The sequence below is a fragment of the Lissotriton vulgaris genome, chromosome 12, assembly GCF_964263255.1.
Source record: "Lissotriton vulgaris chromosome 12, aLisVul1.2, whole genome shotgun sequence".
Lineage (NCBI taxonomy): Eukaryota > Metazoa > Chordata > Amphibia > Caudata > Salamandridae > Lissotriton > Lissotriton vulgaris.
Window position 1 is genome coordinate 698,567,124 of NC_141700.1, and position 16,544 is coordinate 698,583,667.

Below are 16,544 nucleotides of genomic sequence, written 5' to 3' on the forward strand. Positions count from 1 at the left end.
CTTGTTCCCGAAGATCAGGACTTCTGTTTTATCTCTGTTGAACTTTACGCAATTCGGTTTCATCCAGTTTGCTATGTTTGACATGCAGGTGTTGAAGCTGCCTAGCGGTGTGGTGGTTGTCTGTGCGGGAGAGGATGAGCTGGATATTGCCTGCATACAATACAATGTTGATTACGTGGAATCTTATGACATGAGTGAGTGGCGCCATGTAAACGTTGAAGAGCATAGGGCACAGCTAAGATCCTTGAGTGACTCTGCAGATGAGCTGCTTGGGTTCGGTGGTGTGGGGCAGAATCCCAACTGCAAGATGTTTAGTATGTGCTGTTGTTCAAGATGATCAGAAAATTGATTGTTGATAGCTTTCTCAACAACTTTGAAAGAGAAGGGCAAGAATAAGATGGGTCCTTAGTTATTGACATCTTTTAGTTCTTGCATGTTTTTTTTTCAGGAGAGCTATGATTTCTCCATGATTCCAGTTGTGCGGGAAGGTTCCACTTTGGAGGAAGGTGTCAATGGTAGTGAGGTGGGAGCTGAACAGAGTTCCTTCTAGATTACAGATATGTTAGGGAAAGGAGTTGGTGGCGGATACGGAGTGGATTGTTCTCATGATTTCAGCAGTGTCTTCTGGGGTGAGGGGTTTCCAGTTGGCCATGGTGGGCACTGGTTGATGAGTTTTTGTCTCTTGCGTCAGGGGTCGAAGTTGCTGTAGATGTTAAAAAGATGTTAGATGTTAAGAATTTTGTTCTGGAAGAAACTGGAGAGGTTGTCACAGAGGTCTTGCGAAGGGGTGATGGAGGTAATGTGGGGTTGGAAAATTCTTTGACGATGTTAAAGAGCTCTTTGCAGTTGTGAAAGCTGTTTTCCAGTCTGAGAGCTAGGGCTGTTTTTCTTGCCTCGTTGATTTGTGTGTAGTATTTCTAGGCGCAGACTTTTTTTTCTATCAGTGTTGTCTCAACTGGTTCTCCATCTTCTCTCAAGCGGTTTGCAGTGTCAATTGGAGTTTGAGGTCCTTGGTGTACCAGCTGGCTTGGGAGTTGGTTCTTTAGTGTCGGACGTTCTACAGGGGGGCTAGGGTATTTGTGCTGGCAGTGATCCAATTGTTGACAGTTTTAATGTCAGCATGCAGGTAGCTGCAGAGGGTTGGCTGGTGGGCAGTGAAGGTGTTGGTCCAGTCTGTGTGCTTCATTTTGTGCCAGCTACATCTGAGATTGCAGCTGGTCCTGACAGGGAGGCGGGGCTTGGGGGGTTGGTTCATCGATGAAGAAGTGGATGACGGAATGTTCTGTCCAGGTGAAATGAGTGAGACGGCTGGACTTGATCAGGTCACTGGCTATGAAGATGGGGTCGAGGGTCTGACCTGCATTCTGGGTGGGGTCCTGGATGATCTGATTAGGGCTGTGGAGTTGCGATCTTTTTGGTCTTCGAGATGTAATTTGAGGTCACCGAGTAGGATGAATTAATTCGAGCTAATAGTGATGAAGTCTGTGAGGGGACTGTTGAAAATGGCGCATGGTTCAGGTGGTTGGTAAGCTAGGGTGCCTTTGATGGAAGTGTGGTTGCCGGTCTGAATTTGGAACTGAATGTGTTCCATTAAAGTTGTGTCCTCGTCGGTGGACATGGTGCAGGTGATGGGGTCCTTGTGTATAAATGCAAAGAGAACAATTGATGGACAGAATGCAGAACAATATCATACATTCCCTCCAGTACAAAGATTTGGGCCTAAATCCATCGTTTTTTTGCTCCCCAGGCCATTCCAGTTTGGACCCAGCCATATGCAAATCAGTCTTGACCCTGTGCCCAATGGGAACAGTCCAGCCCGAACTGCTAGGCCAGGACCTCCCTGGACTGGAAACAAGCATCCCAGGACCGGTTTCGGGCTTTCAGTTCTCATCAGCCAGGATAGCTTGACTCCAGTGGCATGGAGAGCACGGGACCCACGTCTGGGCATACCCGTCCCACTCGGGGTGACAAATGCAAAAACAACAATTGATGGACAGAATGCAGAACAATGTCATACATTCACCCTAGTACAGAGATCTGGGCCTAAATCCATTGTTTTTCTGCTCACCATGCCATTCCAGTTTGGACATTCCATTCCATTCCGTCCATCGAATTGTGTGTCTTTTGCTTTCTCACCTTAAGTGAGGCAGGTATGCCCAGACGTGTGTCCTGGGCTCACTGTGCCATTGGAATCAAGCCATCCTGGCTGAAGAGGGGTGAAACCTCCAGCCCGAACTGCTAAGCCGGTCCTAAGATGCAGGGAGAACCTGGCTTGGCCGTCCGGGCTGGACTGTTCCCATGAGGCACAGGGTCAAGACTAATTTGCATATGGCCAGGTCTAAACTGGGCTGGCATGGTGAGCAAAATAATGATGGATTTAACCCAGATCTGGGGGTGAATGTTTTGATTTGTTCTGCATTCTGTCCATCAATTGTCTGTCTTTTGGGGTCCTTGTGTAGGGCAGGGAGTCAGCTTCCTAGTTTGTTCAGTCTGCCCTGGCAGGAGATATTTAACCCGGTGGAATGAATATGGCGATGGTGGGTGCCGATGAGGGGTTTAGCCAGGTCTCTGTTAGGACGATGTCCAGGTATGCATTTCAATGGTGTTCAGATCTCTGTGATGTGTTTGGTGAGAGATCTGGTGTTGGAGGAGCACGCTTGCCAGAAAGTTTGAGGTGTGTATGGCATGTTAAGAGTGCATGTTTGTGAAAGACAAAGGGCAGTGAGTGCATGGAAAGGGTTCTAGCGGGGCAAAGCTCGGAAGGCGACATTCGGTGTGTCATGCGTGCAGGCTGGAGGCTGTAGCGTTCAGTCGGACCAGGGTCTGTGGTGCTGTTCGCGACACAGGCACGGACTGGCGCAGTCAGGCTTTGTCTTTGGTGTGCCAGCGGCGTAATCGGGCTGTGGGAACTATTAAGTAATATCTGCGAGGGGGAGGGATGCCCAGGGGCGGGGCTAGGGAGGGGCACGGCCAAGGAGGCAGGAGAAGACATGCAAAGAGATGCAGGTAGGGAGCGGGGAGGCAGGAAATTGCAGGAGGTGGGAAAGCATGGGCGTTAACAGGCTTGAAGAAAAAGCAGGCAATAGAAAAAGGGAAACAGGCACAAAGAGAGGGTGGAAAATGGTCACAAAGAACCCCAAATGAATCATTTTTGGAAGTCAGGGGCCCCGACTAAGTCATTACTGGAAGACGGGGTCCCCAGTTTAAGCAATTTTGATGATTTGAACCAAAAAACAATACACAAAAATACAGACAAAAGCATTCATCAAACAAAAGAAAAAAATATTAATTATTTTATTTTGCTTACAAATGTAGGTAGCTGGCTCTTTATATAATGGACCCAAACAAGTTACATGGTGTATAGAGTCCCGGCACCCCTTATGGGTTTACAGAGGAAAAAATTATAACACTAAATGCTCTCTTGTGTGGTAGTGTGGGTGAGCAGCTTAGGCATATCAGAGGGTTTTGCTAAGCATCTGTTGTACTCACAGAAGAGATAAATGAGACACACTCAAGAAAACCTCTGAGACAAATATGTCAAATTTTTATATAAATTTTGAAACTTCGTTATCATTTAAGTACTTTTTTAAATATTGGATTTCACAGATTCAAGTAAACAGTTCACTTAAATGCATTTTAACATAACAATGCTTTGCTTGGGGAAAAAAGGTATATGTTGCATATAGTTATTCACGGTCGGTTTCTGGGAGTCTCTTTTGGAACTTAGGGTCATAGGGTGCCAAGGTCCAAAGTACCACCAGCAGTTACTCGTTACCTGCCCTGGGGGAGGGGGGGGGGCAAGAACAGGGGTGTTGGCCAGGTTGGTGAGGGTGCAGAATTCAGGGCAGCTGGCCTACTCTGGAAGTGGGTCCCTATGGTGCTGACGACCCTTGATGACTGTTCAGTCTCAGTGCTGTAGAGTCCCAAATGGACTTAAAATAGGCCTGGACTGCTGCAAGGGGTCTGGTGCCTCGGGTATTGGTGTTGTGCGGCTCTGATCAGTCCTGGGTCATCTCACTCAGTGGGGGGACAGATCTGAACATCGGGAGCACAGATACTTCTCCAGGGGGGGACGCTGCATCAGGTTGGTCGGAGAGCGACAACGCGGTAAACCGGACTCTGCTTCTTTGGTGCCTGTGGACGGCAGGGAGACTGCTGGCAATTTTCAAAAGACTGGCAGTCTACCGGAGTTCTTGGTAGTCACTCAGCCACACGACGAGTCACTCGGTCACAATTGTTGAGACTGGTGCAGGCAGGGTTTGGCACCAAAAGTCCACAGCAGTCTTCAGTTATCATTGTCTTGCGGCTCTTCTTAGTCTTTTTCTTCTGGATCGAATAAAACTAAGTTACTGACAACAAGGGTGCCTCCTAAATACTCACTTTAGGGGTGTTAAGGGGAGTGACAGGTAGCAGCCAATGGGCTACTTATCTTTAGGGCGACTACACCCCATATATGACCACTTACTGCGGGAAGTGGGCATAACCCTGTCCCAGTGAGCCTAATTCCACCAAAAACCAAGATGGTAGAATTCTAAGTTTTGTGTTAACATCAGGTTGCCCACCATAGGAGTGGGACTAGCTTGAAGGGGAACACACCACCTGACTAGCTAATTTTCCTGCGTGTCCTAGTGCCAAATGCGCCCGGGGAAGGTTTGTCTGGGGAAGGCTTGGGTAGTACAACAAAGGTGGCAAGGCCTTTAAAGCCTCCTGCCTTGATATGCGGATTACTTAGCCATCCTGCTTGGAGGAGGTGACAATACCTCCGGCCAGAGTAGGCATTGTTTCTGTCCTTAGAGAGCGTGGGCTCACCCGCAGGGTGTCAGAAACCAGTCTGTGGTGGCAGGCTGGTTTACACCAATCAGCCAGTACACTCGCAGTTGGTAAGTTTTGAGGGGCACCTCTAAGGTGCCCTCGAGGTGCATGTATTAATAAATCCATCGCTGGATACAGTGTAGGTTTATTAATACGAAATGTTTGGTACCAAACATCTCTAGTTTTAGTGAAGCCATCATGTAGCTAGGAAACCCACGAATACCTGTGTCTAGCACATGTATTTAAAATGGCTTCCCTGTTCACTTTTAATATCCAAGAATCGACTTAGATGCCACAGGGGCATATCTGATCACGCAGCTATGTCCACCCATGTAGTATAGTGCACCCTGCCTTAGGGCTGTAATGCCTGATGTAGGGATGACTTATCTATGCTGTATGCAGTGTCTGCAGGCATTTCACACAGGAGCTGTGCCATGTCGAGTCCTCACTTTTCTCTACACCATGTCACGCAGTCTGCAATAGCAGTGTGCACAAGTGTGCTGAGGGGTACCTTAGGTTGGCACAATACATGCTGCAGCCCTTAGGGACCCTCTTTAGCATATCTGCCCTAGATATCAGGGGTACCATTTACTAGGGACTCACAGAGGGCGCTTAAGGTATTGCCAACTGGGGGAACAATTGTACAATTTTAAGGAAAGATCTGGCCCTGGGGACCTGGCTAAGCAGGAACCCAGGACACTTCTGTCAAAATTGCATTGAATACCAGGCAAAACGTGGCTGTTACAGTGTAAAAAAGGGGCACTTTCCTACAACAAACAAATATCGGGCGGAAAATTCAAACTGTTATCTTTAATAGATAGGTGGGAGCTTTTTTAAATTCAACCGATGCCACTCATCATCCATAGAATATCAGGGGTACCATTTACTAGGGACTCACAGGGGGCGCTTAAGGAATTGCCAACTGGGGGAACAATTGCGCAGTTTTAAGGAAAGAGTTCTGGCCCTGGGGTCCTGGCTAGCAGGAACCCAGCGCACTTCTGTCAAAATTGCATTGAATACCAGGCAAAAACTGGTTGTTACAGTGCAAAAAGAGGGGCACTTACCTACAACAAATATCGGGGGGAAAAATCTAAATATTAATTTTAATTGGAAGGTTTGATTTTTTTTTTTAATTCAACTGATGCCACCCATCACGCATAGAATATTCTGCTTGAACTTACACTGCTTCCACAAATCAATCCAAGGATTAGTCACCAATTTCAAATTTCTTCACATTTACCGAACATTTTAAAATGTTCAATTTTGCTTCTACATTTACAAACACTTTATTAACATGTTAATATTATAACATTTTTCAAGCAGTTGCAGACTCCCCAACCCAACCCCCTTTCCCCCCCGCGTAGGCTTTGTGGACTCCTATTGATTCCCTGACCACTGGTTAAGAGCCACTGATCTAGACATCAGACGTTTTAATAAATTCAAGATAATGGGCAGGTACCAAATGTAAGATGGGAAGAGGTTGCCAGCGTTCGAGTGATCATCCTCCGTGCAGTTGTAATCTTTGTCAGGCATGGTCAGGGCATCAGAATCGGACATGAAAAGAACTGCCATCCAGCAAATCTCTGAGACCTTGGCAGGTGCTCAGCTAAAGGAACATTGTCAAAAAATGTGAGGTCTTTTTCCCTGGCCACTCAGTCTCTGCTGAGGGTAGATGGGGCATTGAAACGGACTCCGTGAGTAGAGTTGGACATGGCATTGAGGACAGCATCAGATATGCAGGGATTGGCAATCTGAAAGGCATAATATTCCTTAAAAGCAGCACCAAGGCTGGAGCCTCTAGAGATGCAGAACTGGGTGGCATCGGGATCGGACCCAGAGAGTCACTATACCTGCAGTAGAAGGACTAACTATGGGGAGTGGCCCAGTGGTCACAGGGCCATCCTGAAGATCTCCAGTATGGCCTTCTTCAAGGCCTTGACCTCAGCAAGTTTGGACGAACTAATAGGGAATTCTTACTTATTCTTTTCAATATTTAAATTGGCTCCAAATTAAAGAAAGAGACCAGCTTTGAGGTCAGGTATACAGTTTACAAATGGTCCCAGGAATAGGCTAGTTTTCAAAAGAAGGAAGATGACTTTTCATTCCCAGGGAGTTTTCAGTGTGATTTAGGATTAGACTACTTCAGCATGTTCTTGCAGGCTTTGAAAAATTACTTGGCCTTCCTCTCCCAAATTCTTTCAGGTGCATCAAGGAACAAAAGTAAGAGGCCTAGGATCTGTGTTTGGATCCAAGACACCATATGGAAATATCATTCTTGTCCAATGAGAATCACCACGAAGCACTTAACAACTCCAGTGCATTGAGTACCTCGCCGGTGATTGATTGATTGACTGACTGATGAGGACATTTGGTTTTGGCATCTCCTACAAAAGGGTTTTTATTTTCCAAAGAGACGTTTGACCTAGCTACTGTCCAAGTGGAGAAACTTTGTCAGTGATTCACTGTGTCTATGAGCTGCAGGAAAAGGACGTGCCGCTAATCGGCACCTTACAGGTCCTGATGTGACTGCATTCTAGAAGGGCATAGACAGCTTCAGCCGCACAGTGACAGCCTGACAACATTGGACAGCTATTCCTTGGGGGAAACATTTCCGGGTCCAGTCTGATGACAGAGGTTATTTATAAGGTGAGGAATCTGTGGGGGAAAAATTACCATGACCTCTTATTTCAGCCCTATCTGCATACCTCTCTTGTGAATTTGGGCCAGGCAGATGGACTCCTGCAACAAACAACTTGTTAGGAGGGGAATCCATTTCAACACCCCCTGAAAGGGAGAAAGGGAGACCGAATTAAGGAAAAATTGTATCCAAGGTGATGGGAGGAGAGTCAATAGAGTGAAAGAGAATAATGGTGCCTTTAGTTTAAAGGAGGAAATAAACTATAGAGAGAAGGGAGAGCATAACAAGGAAATAAAGTATAACAGGGTATTATGGAGAAAGGGAGAAAGAAGATAAATAATACAGAAAAGTGAGCACAAGAATTGATCAGAGATGGAAATTATGGCAGAAGAAGAAAAGGGCTAAGGGACAAAGTAGAATGACATTAGTAGAAAGCAAAGGCAAGAAAGAGCTAAATGAAGCAAATGGCAGCAAGATAGAAATTGAACAGGAAGTTTTACAGGAGATCATCAGAACTAATAGGTAGTGTAGGAGCACGAAAGGAAGAGCAAAAAGTGGACCATCCACACTTACCTTTCCTCTTCAGTGGAGTCTGAGCAAACGGCTGCAGTCCAAGCCTGGCAACTGTCCTACAACAGAAAACAAATACCACAGACCATGAGCAATGTACAGGTGGAGAAAGTGGGGACTGCGCTACATACCAACCCCCCCCCCCCCCCCAACAACTGATCATCGCCTATGGAATACACAGGTCTACCACTTCAAATTGATGCACATTCTAGCTCTTATTAAAGTTCATGGAGGCAAAGTCACAGAGCCTGGAGAAAGATGGTGAGTCAGCGTGAAAAACAATTTGGCGGGGTGACAGATAAGTAAGATGCATATCACCATCAGGATTTGGAGCTGTAGCCAGAATAGAGTGACAAAATAGCCCAGGACTTGGAAATCAGTGAGAATTTGGTCCAAAACAACCCTAACAGTTGGGATGTTGCACATACAGAATTCCTCTCACGAGGCCTCAGCGGTGCTGATATTTAGAAAGCTCCAATGACAGAAACTACAATTCTGCAGACCATTGATGCCAAGATGCTGGAATGGAGCTAGAGGTGCCACTTCAACATCTGCTGTGTTCCATGACTGCACACTGACTGACAAACCATGGTGAATATAAAAAAATATCAACATCATAAAGCATGATCAGTGGTAGATCTATGGGCAAGCAATATATAGAGGATAACCCGCAAAACCACCATCATGCAGTCCAATTACTAATGATCATCCAGAGGGTCGTCAAGGGCAAACATTCACAACTACACCCACACAGGGAATAACATGGATTGTATTCACACAGGCAACAAACAGTAAAACACAAATCCTTTGTGAGGCTAAGTCAGACAGGGAACCCTCATCAACAAATAGGCAAACGAGCCCAATGGAGCCATACCCTCCACAAACATCCTACCAATGGAGCCATAAGCACACAAACAGGCTAGCATCCCACACAGATCAGCAACCAATACATCACAAATGTAAGCACACAGAATACAAACTAAGAATTGTCCCACAGATAACAAACATTAACAGAACCACTTACATCAATATCCATACCTCCTCCGAGAGGTAATAAAACACATGAGGTTAGAAGAGAAAGGAGTAGTAACAATTTTTCCAAGGCCGGCCATATGAAGATGACTCGCTGAACAATATGAAAGAATTCCGCATAACATAGTCATCCTGTTGAAGTAAACATTTAAAGGTTCCCGGAAAAAGACAGAATACAAAGTAATATAACTAAGACCAGGAAATGTTGATGGCAAAACATGGCACCAGCAGCAACTCATGGGCAAAACAAGGAGAACAAGCGATAGCAAGGAACAGGGTTTTGGTGAGAAGGTAGGATAGTGGTGCCGCCTGCCTAGGGTGAAACGCCATTCACTTTGTCATATGTTGTAGGACGGTGCATACAGGAAGGGGTTAACCTGGAACCCCTTGCCTTAAATACCAGAGGTCTTATACATGTGAAAACGAGCCTGCACACACATCTTAAAAATGTAGCAAAGTTTGAATGTATTCTTCTTTTATTCTTGGAACATTATTTTGTGTTAACTGCCATATTCATGTGACTTTTTACTGCTCATCTTTACAGCCCTGATGAAGTCTAGGGTTATTCACCCAGACGAAACACGTGTTAGCTGGGCAATCTTCCAAGAATAAAAGAAGAACACATTCAAATGTTCAACTTTTTATTGTTTCTCAAAAAGTGTATACTTGTACTGTATTGTCGGATTCTGACAAACAGAGTACTCACTCTGCTACATTTTTAAGACGTGTGTGGAGGATCGTTTTCACATGAGAACAAGCCATATACAGCTAACAAACAGACCGGGGAGGTGGCAGGATGATAAAGCCAATCCCACAAATCAACATCACTGAGCAGCAAAAAAATGCCCAATGCCCTCACGAACCATCAGCCCAAGTTCTCCTACTTTACGAGTGTGGATGCCCCTGGGTGGCCGAGCCCCTGTACCTGATCATTTTCAAAGTCTCAGAATCGACAGCAGACGGGGGAGAAAGAGCCACTTTTGTAGTCTGGCACCCTATGATGACCTCCAACTACCACCATTTTAATTGATTTTAGTGTGTTATTTTACCCTAGCCTTAATGTAGGATGGTCCTGCATTTGCCTGCTTCTCTTCTGTTCTGTAATCTTGCTGTCTTTTAGTGGGAGCTGTTACGGAGTGGAATAGTCTTGCCAAGAGCAGAGCGTGTGGGATGTGTATTTAAAGGTGTGCAGTTGTGCAGGAATGTGTATTGTATTGTGCATTGGTGAGAATTAGGAGTTCTTACTATTGGCTTTGACCATTCTGTTTTCTGACTTTACCTTGCTTTATGGCAGTGCTGACTATTGCCTTTGACATGCTATCAGGTCATCTTGCTTTTCAATTCCATCTTGCTTTGGGCCTTTCTGTGTACATGGCTTAACTAACTCCATTTTCATAACTGAAGCCATTTTCTATGCCTGCATGAAGCTGCAGAGCTGAAGAGGACACTTTTCTGACTGGAGAAACCGGTTCATATCGGAGGAATGTACAGGCTCCTTCTCGAAGTCATAGCAAAGGCCTGATCAGCTGATGCTGTGTCCTTGGCACGGAGTGGTACGGAATCTGATGGGAAAAGGAGGCGAGGCTTGCTAGAAGCTTCGACCAACGTTTCCACTTGTATTAAAAGGGGGAGCCTCCACTGGTCTGGTGGAATTTTGGGTGTTTGGATTCCGAGTGAGGGCAGACGTGTCTATCTCAGATTAAACACTGATAGCTGAGCTGTGATCCCAGGCTGTGTGAAGACTTCCTCTGGCCAGAAGTGGGCAGTGTATGCATCAGGTGATGTATTGGGTTTTGTGGTTATTGCCATTGTGATGTGAGCCAGTGGCTGTGATCGTTTGAGATATTTTCTTTGTGGTGTGGGAGGTGCACATCCAGAGTGATCCTCTGCTCTGTATATATATCTTTCTGATCTCTAGCAGGACGTCCAGTGTATCTTATCTTATATCAATTAATGCTTGTTTATTAATCAGTATTATAGTTTGCTCAGTTATTGATTCATGCCTTTAGATGATAGGTTTGCTACATATATTTGAATCGAATGCATTTGGTATCTGAGACAGCCTTTGTTTAGAGAGTATTATATAATAAACCCCAAACCCCAAGCCTTATTCTAAAAGTGATGGTCTTTGCATTTTGTTAAATAAAACTCTTTTTCAAAAGCTGCTGTTTGTTTTGAAGTCTTGCTGTGCCAGGAGTGCTACACATGCTTGCTTAAAAGTGTATATTATTCAAAGGTGTAATGACATATTTGCCTCCCAGGTGGGAGTGCAGTGATTGGGTGTGGCTTATTGGTGAGAAGCCACATTCAAAACAGAGGCAAGGAGTCTAAGGCCAATGTAAGCCTCCGGTTTGGGTCTGCGCCTTTCAATCATTGGCTTTCTTTGAGCAGCCTCTCTCAGAAATTGACTTGAAACGTTTTCAATCATGTCATAGCACAACTCAACTACAAATGCGTTAATACAGTACTTCTTAACCTTTTGCAATTAATCATTGCAGGACTCAGGAGAACCTAACCCACCCCTGAGTCACTATTAGAATCCAGGGACCCTGACTTCAGCAATGTGGATTATTTGAACCGTAAAACAATACACAAAGATACAGCAACAAGCATTCATCAAATTGTTAAATATTTTATTTCATTCACAAATATAAAACATCTACATTCTAATGGGAAAGTTGGACCTTTTTGTGAATGTAATTGAGGTCACCAATCGCCCATACTATATTCTGTTTGATGCACTTGCACTGCTCAAACAAATCAATCTGAGGATACCAACTTCATTTTTAGCCCTCCAATTTTAAATTACTTTACATTTAACCGTTTTACAATTTTCTATTTTACATTTTGCTTCTTTATTGATATACACTTTATTCATCTGTAAATATTATTACATTTTCTAACAAGTTGCGAACACCATGAGAAGGCATCATGAACCGCCATGGTTCCCGTGACAACAGGTTTGAAACAGCTCATTAGTACATTTAGCCTAGGCCAATGCTTGTTATTAAATGTTACAACATTTTACTTTGTTTGATGAAGAAGGATAATAATTTGTCTGTGGAAACCAATATCTGCTGTAGGCAAGAACAAACTGGAGGAACTACATGTGGCAATGGGCAGTCCACAAACCCATTAAATGCTTTGAGCATACCATCTGCCACACTGTAGAACCCTTCAGAAACCAGGAATTACCCAGTGCATTTTATGGAACCCTAGAGAAGGATACTGTAAATCGTTTCAGATGCCAGAGAACGTCCAAGACCTATACCAAGACTTTGGATTTCCACAAGCTTACAAAAGGAACTACGTGCCAAGACACACAATTACTACTTTATAGAGTTTCTGTTCTCTTCGAAGACAATGAAACGGGACGAGGGAGTAGCATCTGCAGTCATGGCGATTAGAAACTATGTTTATGATTTAAAAAGAGCATGGCTGCCCTAACAGGGTTTGCCAGTGTTGTTGACCGACCCCCACTACACTTAAAAAAGCCAGGTTTTTAACAGTTGTCTGAGAGTAGTCTTGCTAGGGCTAAGGTGGAGCTGAGGAGCAAGGGCATTCCAAAGATTAGCCAAATGATTTTTAAACAATTGATCCTTCATATCTGGCTCTTCTAAACTAAATGGAACAGGTTGAGCTTGGTGCTCTAGTAGGAAAATGGCTGGATCAAATGTCTGAGATATCGTGGGACAGATCCAGAGAAGGGCCGGAAGGAAAAACAAAGACTTAAATTGAATCCCAATTCTCACTGGTAACCAGTGATGGGCTGAGAGCTGGGAGGACACCGATTGGTATTCAAGAATGTGTAAGAGTAACAGGCTGCAACATTATGGATGGGTGCCACATGCACCTTTGACCACAAGACTGATAAGAGTTTAAGCTGCAGTCCTGCAGTTAGCACAGAGCGTGCCACAGATTCCAAACTCTGTTCATTTCACAACAATGTAGTCTACCACTTACATGAGTTGGGAGTAGAGTGGGACTTAACAGGAGCTATGTACTGAGCAATGAAACGCATAATCTAAGTGATCTGTGCCTTCCACAAAAATTTGAATTACTACGCGTGAGAGAGCAATTGGATGGGACACGGGAGGTAGTCAGCACAGCAAATGCCATTGCGGCTTGAGTAAATATCACATCTGCTTCGCTCACTATCATATCAAGTAATCCTCCTTTACTCCCACATGAATCCACTAAGGCTTCTCAGATTTTTATGTTTTAGTAACAGAATAATCACACATCATGCACCCTGGTTCAAAGAGAAACTGAAAGTGTCCCTTTCTTGTGGTCATTCCCATTTTTTCCTTACTGGTATTGTTTTTTTTTAAACTTTGCACTTTGGGGTACTGCTGACCAGGCCCTAGTGTATGTGCTCTGACCCTTAAACCATGGTAAAACTGGCCAATCCCCAATTGGCCTATTTAACTTTCCAGGAAAGCCACAGTATATGGTGCAGAAAAATACATCAATGGAATGGAAAATTAAATCTCACCTCTGGACTGCAGTGCATATTGTGAAATCCACTAAGCTGACAAGGGGAAACCTGGTGAGAACACAAAATGTTTGTATTCGATGTTGTGTGTATTAATGGCGATTTTGTTTTTTATACCATCTTACCGTAAAGCCTCAGCATTATCGTACATGTATAGGCATTGTACACACACTGCTATTTTGTTGTTTCGAAGCGAAAACCGCAGACATTAGTTTAGTGAGACCTTTTACCATAGCTCACTTTAATAAGTGTCAAGGTCTCTTCCCATTCTTCTGAGCAGAGCTCAGCAACTCCTCATTCGCGCCACCCTGAAGTACTGTTTTATCATATCTTCTTTCCTCAGTTCAATCGCGTCAAGTAAAAGTATATAAATGTAACATGAAATGTGTGCGATTTTTATTATTAAATGCTCCAACTGACCACAGGGTGAAGCTCTGGTCTATTGAAATGGCATTTTGCACTTATTCTTTTTTTCATTCATGCTGGCTATTTTTCATTAAGCATATATTAGACTTCTATGAGCTGTGTCTGTTTCTTTGACTCTAGATTATGGCCCACACATGCAGCCTGACTCCTGCCGCTTTTAAACCGGAGGGTGAACCTGTCACAGTAACTCTTTTTTTACAGGAAGAAACCCTAAGTAGGCCATGTAGACCAAACGGTAGGGTGCCTAGTCAAACATGTAAGAATTCCATGTTGGCATGTTCCCACAATTACTAACCCTTAGAAGCTATTTTCACTATGTAGAGCTGAAGCTGTTCTTATGATAAAAGATAAAGCGCAATTGAAATATGATTTTTGCTATCTTTTGTTTTGGATAAGATACAAATTCATTCAACCACTGTTATTGATAGTTAGCAAAAATTCAATTAAACCGTGAAGTTGGATTTTTGATTAAAATGCCATGAAAGTAACTTTTAGAAAGTGTGTTTGTCCTCCTCAATGCCAGTAGGCTAATAAGCATTAGCCTGCCAGCAGCTGCCCCCGGTCAGTGTGTTATCCTTCATGAGGTGTGAAAACTGCTCCCAGAGCGGAAACAAAGGCCCTGGACTTTTGACAAAAAGACACTGTGTAAGAAATGTGACTCAACCAGGAATGGGAGCTGGAGAGGGATCAGGGTGAACCTTGCCTAGTCATAGTTAAGTGTAATGTGAGCCCTGGGGAAGAGGAATCTATTGATCCTTTGCTCAAATGTAGCTAGTCTGGCTTCATTCCAGTGTGAGAGGGAGCAGGTCCCAGAATAAGTTTGGTGTGGCTGAGGAAGAGAGGGCTGCCCATTTCCACATACATTCCTCCAGCTGGGTCAACAGCCTCCTCCTGGGGCAGAAGGGTTCTGCCATGTTGGATTCCACCAAGAATAGTGCACTACAGGATAGTTTGTAAGGCAAATAGGGTGTGCTGAAAAGGGGGAAGGTTTACCATTAGGAACTTTTTACCCATTTGCCCACACCTACTGGCTAGTGATTTCTACAAAAATGTCACCTCATCCCCAGTTCATCAGTAAAAAAACTAGATCGGTGGAAGAACAGAAGCGGACTGGAGCAACTGACTGTCACCTGTGTCGGGACCTCAAGAGTTCTGCCTGCACACAATTGTATACTGTCAACCAAGAAGTATACTCCAAGGGTCTGTTGGCTGAGCTCCTGTGTGGGAAGAGACTTTTTCGTGGAGATACAATCTGGTCGCAACTGAAACTGGACTGGACCCTGCTGATAGCATCAGATGAAATAAGTTAAGGCTCCCAAGTTTTGCCCGAGGTCCTGGAGCCTCAGAAATAACCAACAAGAGTTACGTTAAAAAGTTGAAAACATTGGGACTTAAAAAATGCTCAAACTGCAGAGGACTGGGAAAAACCACCCAAGACTATCTGCCTAAAGCACAACTTTGGCAGGTAAGAAAAACAGGTTGGTCCCACTCACTTATTTCTGCCATCCTAAAGAAGAATTCGGCACATTCACGCGATGAAGGAATCTGGTGAGATTTGCCTGACTACAGCTTTCAAGTTTACACCTCAATCAGTTTTCGAGCTCCAAAAGAGAGGCTAAACCCCAATGTAGAAATCTTGACCAGGTGAAGGCGTGAAAAGTATTCGGCCAAGGAGAGGACGTCAGCAGCCATGTAATTAGAATTTTCCCACTCAGAGATTTTCCTGCCAAAACGAACAGCAGCAGTGGAACTTTGGTCTACAGGTTTCAAACTTCGAGTACCTCTTGTCAGAAACTGATTTTAACCTTGCCACACTGGAGGATTCGAACTTCCATAAAACGGAGTCAAAAATTAAAAACCTTGACCAGGACTACATGCTAAGTGCATCTGACCTCGGCTCCATTTCTGCGTTCTGAAATTGTGCCTAGGTCCTGGTCAACCGTAAAAAAGCTTTGGTTTTCTTAAGATGATTTTAAACATTTATTTTTTAACTGCAATTGATCTTTAGAAATTGATTGTGATATATTATTCTGTTTGATTGTTTTGATATTTCTAAATACTTAATATATTTCTTAGCCTGCCTGTCCTGTGCCATAGCCACCAGGGGGTCGAGTATAGGTTTATTTTATTGAACTTGGGTGCTAGACATGACAAGAGTTTGGACTTTATTACTTGGGAAGGACTCTCATCCTCACAACTAATAACCCACTTTTTTAAAAAAAGAAATAGAGCTCCACTGGCGAAAACCCTTCTCTCCTCATAGCAGATCAAATAGGTTATGACCAGGAAATTTCCCAAAGCTACATTTAGCAAGGCTAAACCTTCAACTTAGTTTCAGAACTCGTCAACTTAGGTTGTTTGAAATTCCAGATTCCTGCCTCTCACATTCCTTGTTAGGAACATGTGCTATTTCTCCCCCAAAAATTAGATTATTCATTATTCGTTTCCTCCCCCAATTTTTGACCCATTATCTATTAACCCTTAACAATTTAACTATTCTACTACTAGATCAGAGTTAATATTTATTCAACTTTATTACTAGTATTCTTTCTGACTCACCTCTTGATTCAC

At 43.9% G+C, this 16,544-nt stretch overlaps 1 protein-coding gene across 2 annotated transcripts in view; it reads right to left on the reverse strand.

The window, feature by feature from the left end:
• The window catches only part of LOC147678026 (PABIR family member 2-like), a 127,813-nt gene that overhangs the window by 17,460 nt on the left and 93,809 nt on the right, over positions 1-16,544 (reverse strand). For both annotated transcript variants that reach the window (XM_086945915.1, XM_086945914.1), the window contains 2 exons: positions 8,024-8,079; positions 7,518-7,596 (listed from right to left, as the gene is read on the reverse strand). In XM_086945915.1, the coding sequence (XP_086802041.1) occupies positions 7,518-7,596; positions 8,024-8,079 (135 nt within the window). The remainder of the gene's footprint in view (positions 1-7,517; positions 7,597-8,023; positions 8,080-16,544) is intronic.